Source organism: Ctenocephalides felis, unplaced genomic scaffold (genome assembly GCF_003426905.1).
Source record: "Ctenocephalides felis isolate EL2017-DRISC unplaced genomic scaffold, ASM342690v1 CF-g0.4_SCAFFOLD_01925, whole genome shotgun sequence".
Classification (NCBI taxonomy): Eukaryota; Metazoa; Arthropoda; class Insecta; order Siphonaptera; family Pulicidae; genus Ctenocephalides; species Ctenocephalides felis.
This window is the reverse complement of record NW_020538079.1, coordinates 4,444-13,052: the sequence shown is the minus strand read 5'-3', so window position 1 is coordinate 13,052 and position 8,609 is coordinate 4,444. Positions and strand designations below refer to the sequence as shown.

The 8,609-nt window shown below is 26.2% G+C and overlaps 1 protein-coding gene across 1 annotated transcript; it reads left to right on the top strand.

The window, feature by feature from the left end:
• Window positions 1–4,533: 4,533 nt before the first annotated feature.
• LOC113380194 lies at window positions 4,534–7,362 on the top strand (the record flags this gene model as incomplete). The annotated part of the gene is made up of 2 exons (XM_026619589.1): window positions 4,534–4,992; window positions 7,007–7,362. Coding segments are annotated over exons 1-2 (815 nt in total), but the record flags the coding sequence as incomplete, so codon positions are not given.
• Between the last annotated feature and the right edge of the window lie 1,247 nt (window positions 7,363–8,609).

The window sequence follows — 8,609 nt, the reverse complement described above, 5'->3', positions numbered from 1 at the left end:
AATTGTTCCAAAAAATATTAAAACAGTTTACACAAATTTTTTTTATAATTTTTTTACACACATCTGTACAGTTTTTTTACACTCTTTAGTAAGCTTAAATGTATGATTTTACCCTTTATCACACTTTACCGCATTTTTTTCACACATTTTACACACATTACCACACATTTTTCACACTTTTTCACACTTTATGCCTTTTTACACAGTTTTACACAGTTTGTACATTTTTTTTACACACTTTTGTACACTTTTTTACACACTTTAGTACGCTTAAAGGTATAATTTTACACTTTAACACATTTTAAATTTTTTTTACATATTTTACACATTTTTCCACATTTTACCACACTTTTACGCATTTTTACACACTTTACTACACTTTTTCCACACTTATTCACCTCTTATTTTTACACACTTTACTACACTTTTTACATACTTTTACAGTTTTACACCGTTTTGTACACTTCTTCACCTCTTATTTTTACACACTTTTGTACAATTTTTTTACACCCTTTTGTATACATTTTTTTACACACTTCTGTACACTTTTTTACACACTTACACACTAACACACTTTTTAACATATTTTTGCAGGTTTCCATACAAACACTTTTACTCACAATTAAAAAACTTCAATTTTGTAAGACTATTACGTTATTATTAGTTTTGATTAACAAAAATAATTGTTTCAAAAAATATTAAAACAGTTTACACACTTTTAAAAACACAAGCGTTTTCTATACGATTTAATCATAAAATTCAAATCTTAAGTACTGGCTTTGTGTATTTCATTTATTTGTTTTAATTCACAAATTTGGAATTTTTTCATAAAAATTACTATGTTCAATTATTAATATTCACGTCCTTAATTTTTCTTTAGTATTTTTTACCCCAGCTGTCAGTCTAACTCGTTCCCAGCAAAGTTGTTTTCTTATTGGAAGTTCGCGTCAGTCTCACGTTGGATTTTTAATCGAACGGACGCGTTCTTTTTAGTTAATTTATTAATTTTAAAATAGTTTTAAATATAATTTTTATATTTTAAAATTACAGTTTAATTTTGTAAGCTTTATTTTAAAATGTGACGAAAAAAAATTGGGCAAAACATTATTTGTTGAGGAAATAATAGACCTTGAAGTGAATAAAAGGAAAAAGTGATTTGTGGATGGTTTTAATTGTTTTTAATATAATAAGTGTGTAAAATATTTGTTTTTGTGAAGTTTTGTGTTAAAATCAAGTCGTGCACTGAGGGTTCTGTACCATAATCGTTATAATTTTGATGACATAACTTTTCAGGATTTAATATAGGATAATTGGTATTCTCGGTACTAAATTATTTTTTCAGCCAAATTGTTATACAACTAATTACATATTATCGTTTGTATATTATTATTTCTAGTGAAAACCTGTACTTAGGCAAAACTTTCCAATATTTCGGAACGACGGAAATAAAAATTTCTAATTTTTTTTTGCTTTGTCAGAACTTTTACGTAATTTCCGATCGATAATTTATTTATCGATAGAATAATTATTTGGGTCGATTTTATGCATCGTTAGTTTATTTTGCAGACAATTTGCAAATCAAACAAATAATTATTGACACAATTATAAAAAAAAAAATTTATTTCAGTGTGTATATATATTTGAGACTGAATAGAATTTTAAAATCTTTTACAATTTGTATAATTAAGACTTTGTTTTATTTAAAATTACGAAGTGTTAACATCCTCTTATAATAATAATATTTATACTTCGCGAGTCGATTTATTCCCCAACAATTTGGTGTGATGTTTTTTTTCGGCTTTAGTACATGTAACTATTTTCTGGACACAGATAGCAAAATTTTATTTAAAGATGATTTAAACTATATAAAATTTGCTAAAAAATGGTGCTAAATACAAATTTATTAGACATTATTGGAAATATATATGAAGGCCTGAATATTGGATAACTTTTTACATATATACTTTGGTACTTATATTATAGTCCTGTAGAATTTTCGCAAGATGATAAATTAGAATTTGGTAGATGAGAATTTTTAGCAAATTTAATTTAGTTTATGCCATCTTTGAACAAAAACATTCTAACCTGATTTTTAAAAAAGTTGTACTCATAACACTGTAGAAAGTAACAAATTTTTTAGTAAGAATCTTAGAAACCATGAAAGATGTAGAATTTTTACAAAAAATTTAATTCAAAATTGTTGTATACTATTTTGCAGCAAATTTAGTCTAGTGGGAATCATCTTTAGACAAAAATTTTTTATCTTGATCTTTAAATAAATTTATTATCACAAATTTGTAAAAAATGCCTGAATATTCAATAAACTTGTATAGAAAATGTTGCAGGTTTGAACATCTGCATTATTTTCGCAAAACATGTAACAAAAACATTTTGTATACCATTTTGTAGTAAATTTAATCCAGTTTTTACCACCTTTAGACAAAAACAACCTTCTATCACAATCCATACAAAAGTTACCTTCACAAAACCAAAAAATGTCCCATTTTACAATTACGTAATCTCTCTTTAAAAATTACACGCATATATTTTTTCTAATAATTTGCGTTCCACTTGACAATTCACGATTTGTGCATGAAATTTATTTTTTTGCATATTCAAATGTATGAAATCTATTTTTAAATACATAACTAAAGTGTTTGTCATTTTTTTTAAGAATAATTAAGCGACAATCTGTATCAATAAATATTTGTTTGTTTTGCAAATTTGTGTCTGCAGAAAATTGCATGCAAAAATGACCCAAATTTATAAATAATTTTTCTATAGGATATTTTTTTTAAAACGATTTTACATATATTCAAACAATTTCAATCGTTTTAGCAGGATTTTGCATGCTTTAACACGAATTTTACACATTTTAGCACGCTTTTTACTCACATTTTAACACGCTTTTGTATTATAGTATGTATATTATATATATTATAGTACGCACATTATATATTATACAATTTAATACACTTTGATACAATTTTACACACCTTGATACAGTTTTGTACACTTTGATACAGTTTTATACAGTATGATACAGTTTTATATACTATGATACAGTTTTATATACTTTTACTCACATTTATACATTTTTATATACTTTATAACACATTAACATTCTACAGACTTTAGCACATATTACATATATTCAAACGATTTTACACGTTTTATCAGGATTTTACACGCTTTAGCACGATTTTACATGCTTTAACGCGATTTTACCCATTTTAGCACGCTTTAACACGTTTTTACGTACATTTTAACACATTTTTGCACACTTTTACACAGTTTTACACACTTTTGCATACTTTTTTAACACACTTCTGTACACTTTTTTACACACTTTAGTACACTTTTTACACACTTTTGTACACTTTTTACACACTTACACAGTTTTACACACTTTTGTACACTTTTTTACCTTTTTGTAGAATTTTAAACACTTTAGTACGCTTATAATTTTACACTTTAGCACACTTTACCACTTTTTTTTGACATATTTTACACACTTGACCATATTTTTTTCACACTTTTACGTATTTTTACACACTTTACTACACTTTTCACACATTTTCATACATTTTTTACACACTGTTTGCATATTTTTTACACACTTCTGTACACTTTTTCAGACACTTACACACTTTTACACACTTTTGTACTCTTTTTTTACCTTTTTATACAATTTTTTTTACACACTTTTAAATTGAAATTTTTTTTTTTTGCATATTCAAATGTATGAAATCTATTTTTAAATACATAACTAAAATGTTTGGCATTCTTTTAGAATAACTCTTGTACATTTTTTAGAGACTTTTGTATACTTCTTTTACACACTTTTGTATACTTTTTTTTACACACTTCTGTACAGTTTTTAAAAGACTTGCACACTTTTACACACTTTTTTACCTTTTAGTACAATTTTAAACACTTTAGTACGCTTATAATTTTATACTTTAGCACACTTTACCACATTTTTTTCACATATTTTACACACTTTATTACACTTTTTACACGCTTATACACAGTTTTACACACTTATACACAGTTTTACATACTTATACACAGTTTTACACACTTTTGTATACTATTTTTACACACTTTTAAATCGACATTTATTTTTGTTGCATATTCAAATGTATGAAATCTATTTTTAAATACATAACTAAAGTGTTTGCCTTTTTAGAATAATTTAGCAACAATCTGTGTCAATAAATTTTTGCTTGTTTTACAAATTTGTGTCTGCAGAAAATTGCATGGAAAAATGACCCAAATTTATAAATAATTATTCTTCAGGGCATTATAATATTAGATAATATTATAAACAATTTAATTTTGCACAAATTTGTTAAATATTTTATTACAAGAGATATAATAAATAAATAGATATAATAAAAAACAAACCTGTTGGTACAGAACCCTCAACCTCACTTAACCATATTTTTCCCCAGAAAATTATTTAGACCAAAAAATAAAAATTAAAAAAATGTGAAGTGCTTTTTCTACAAACCATCTAAATTCATCACCATGGAAGACCACCGAGTATCATCATCGACATCCTCAGATCGCACCAGGACCAGAAGAAAACCAAAAAGTGTCCTGGTGCTGACTCTGGTAGGATCCTGCATATTTCTCCTGATCCTTTGTGGATGCCTCATAGCATCCTTAGTCCTTGTAGGAGATGTCTTAGCAGAAAAACTTGAGAGGATAGCCATCATGAGAGCCATTAATAGGCAGACTTTGAATAATTTTACTAAGGATAATGTTAACCAGACGAAGATATCTAGGAAATATAACCAGACTTTTATTAATCTGGTTCCAAAAGTTGATGATGGGGTAATAGATGATTTTGTTGTCCAGGATGAGCTGACTTTTAGATTGCCTACTGGTGTGGTGCCTGTGCATTATGATTTATTGCTGAGGCCGCATTTGATGAATAGACCTGATGGTGGTGATGAGGATTTTGAGGGTTTCTTGGTTTTGACGGTGGGTTTTTTGATGCATTTGGTTTTGGCAATTTAGGATTAGGGTTTGTCGGTTTTTAAAAACCAGTTTTAAAAACCGGTTTTTTGACGAAAATTGTGAACTTCGAAAACCGGTTTTTTAGTGAAAAAAGTTGGTTTTCAAAAGTTGGTTTTCACTGTATAAATGGAATATGATAAATATAGCCAAATATAAAAGATAAATGAAAGCATTTTTATTCTTGAAATCATGTCGTTTCAATAGCATTTGATAGCTTATCAGTCTGCAATGGTCCCCAGAAAGATTTTGTATATTAATTTAGAATTTTATACCAGTGTATATATTAATTTAAATCAGTGTGACTTTTTCTTGAAGAAGTAACTATCTCTACTCAAACTTAAAAAAAAGAGTTTTAAACCATAGAAGTCACAAACTAAAGAACAAAAAACTTAGAATGATTATATTAGGCTTTAAAAACAATTAAGCATAATTTGGTCGCTAGTATGAGAGTATTTTCTATTTCAGAAAAAATTGTGAGTAAACAAAGGACACGTCTAAGTAGCAATTCGATAGACGTTCTCAGTTTTTGAAATCATGTTTTATTAAACAAACAACAATTAGAATGTTTAAAATTAATTAATTAAAATTGATCGAAACAGACAATACCCGAGTTTAGCTTAATTGTTTTTAAAACTAAAATTGATCTTACCAAGTATGTATCAACATGTATCTAATATTTTTTTTAAATTTTTTTTTATTTAATGATTTTTTTTTATTTAAAAATGTATTATATTTATTTATTCGAAAACACATTCTTATATGTAAAAATGATGCATGAATAACGAATAATTATTTTCAAAGTTATTTAATCAAGATAAACTATCATTATTTAGTTCTACTAATTGAAATTAAAATAATTTTGTTTACTATCTATAAAATTGAACAATAAATAAATTCAGTCAAATACTATTCTAAATTACACTAAATGTGCGGATAAATTACAGAATATTCGAGCAAAAATTTATTTTCTATATAAAATTCGAAAACCGGTTAAAACCGGATTTTTAATAAAATTAAAGATCGAAAACCGGTTTTCTGAAATGTCGGTTTTTATATAAACCCTACTTAGGGTCTACCAATTGGTATAAAATTTTGCAAAAACAACAGTTGGTTTTTAGACATCATTATTTTATTATAGATAGTGACCAAAATTATTTTAATTTTAATTAGTAGAACTAAAAAATATTAGTTTATCTTGATTAAATAACTTTGAAAATAATTATTCGTTATTCGTGCATCATTTTCACATATAAGAATGAAAATATTGTTAATATCAATTTTAGTTTTAAAAACAATTAAGCTAAAATTTTATATCTGTTCCGAGCAATTTTGATTTATTAATTTTAAACATTCTAATTATTTTTTGTTTAATAAAATATGATTTAAAAAAAATTGAGAACCTTTATCGAATTGCTACTTACACGTGTCTTTTGTTTACTCACAAAATAGAAAATACTCTCATACTTCCGACCAAATTATGCTTAATTGTTTTTAAAGCCTGATTTAATATATGATATATGATATATTAATTTGTTCTTTAATTTGTGGCTTCTAGGGTTTAAAACTCTTTTTTTTAAGTTTAAGTAGATGAAGTTACTTCTTCAAGAAAAAGTCACACTAATTTAAATTAATATAAAAATTAACATTAATATATACAAAACCTTTCTGGGAACTATTGCAGACTGATAAGATATCAAATGCTATTGAATCGATATGATTTCAAGAATAAAAACGCTTTCATCTATCTTTTATATTTGGTTATATTTGTCGTTTTCCATTTATACAGTGAAAACCGACTTTTTCCACTGAAAAACCGGTTATAGAATTCCATAACTTTTGCCAAAAAAACGATTTTTAAAACCGGTTTTTGAAAACCGACAAACCCTGCAGACGTCTACAAAAACCAGCTCCTAAGTTGCCAACACCAATTTTGTCTTATTTTTGCCCAAAAATCCCAAAATTTTTTTTTTTTATCTAGATAAATGTGACAGATCCAACAAAACGTTTAATCTTACACTCCAAAAATCTCAACATAACATCCCACAAAATCGATAAAAGACAATCGAACTTTTCCAAAAGACAATCGAACGTCGATCTTACCCCCACAAGTGCCCAAAGTGATTCCTTCAACACTAGTGATGTGAAAGTGCCAGAAATTGTGAAAGTGTTCGAAAATCGGTCGCTGGATTATTGGATTGTGGAATTCGGTGATTTTTTGGATTTAGGAGTTTACGATTTGACTTTGAATTATACTGGAAAATTTGGAGGCGATGGAAAGAAGATTGTTGGATTTTATAAGAGCAACTATTGGGATGAGGAAAGGAACCAGACGAGGTAAAAGATGATTGGTTGGGAAAATTTTTATTTAGAATTATAGAATTATTTCTGCATGGGTAGAGAAAATAAAAAATAATAATGCTTTATAAATTCCAATGAGTATATAATTATACAAATGAGATCTTTCAGAGCACCGTTTTTAAGAATATCTCAAAAAATGCATTTTCCATATTAACATTTCAAAAAAGTTGATATTGTTGAGTTTGTAGTAACACTTGCAGCCCTATTACATGATTTTACTGAATTGCAAATTTATATCTGTTTTTGCAAGAAACGTATGTGATTTTATATTTTTATAATTGAGTTATATGTACTCAATACTAAGAAATAACATACTAAAATTTTGTAACTCTAGTATAACGTTTTATATTTCAAAATATTTTTCAAAATACTCATCAAACCATGGACTTGCAACTAATGGAAACTAGATATGTAAGAGTGCATTTGTTTACAAAATTGCACATTTATAGCTTTTTTGTTAGAAACATATGTGATTTTATATTTTTATAATTGAGTACATATATTAGGTAATAACATACTAAAATTTCATAGCTCTAGTACAATATTGTATATTTTTAAAATATTTTTCAAAAGTTCTTCTCATATTATATCTAACCGTCGATTCGCAACTAATAAAAATAGAGTATGCAAGTGTGCATTGCAATTTTTTAGTTTCTTCTGTTAGAAACATATTTGATTTTATATTTTTATAATTCAGTACACATATTAAGAAATAACATACTATAATTTCATAACTGTTTTACAACGCTTTATATTTTTAAAATATATTTTAAGCCGTCAATTTGTTTACGTCAAAACGTTTACTAACGTTTTTGTGTATAAATAAAAATACAAACAAAACTACTTACTACAATTTAATCATAATTAAATAATATTCACGTAAAATATACTATTAAACGTAATTGAACATCATCTGTAAAAAACGTTTGACATTTGACGTATTAGCCACCGGAATTTTTCAAGACTAAGACTGGCCAAATCGGTTTAGCCATTTTCGATTTTTAGCGGATCATTTTATCGCGCTACATTTTTATACATAAGATATAAATATATATATATATATATATATATATATATTTATATATATATATACATATATAATTTTCCTTTCTATGTCAGAAATGAATAAATCACAATGCATCTTCTTGTTTGAAATGCACTTTCAGTTTCTTGAAGAATGCAATAATTGCTTAGAAGGCGCCTTATATATATATATATATATA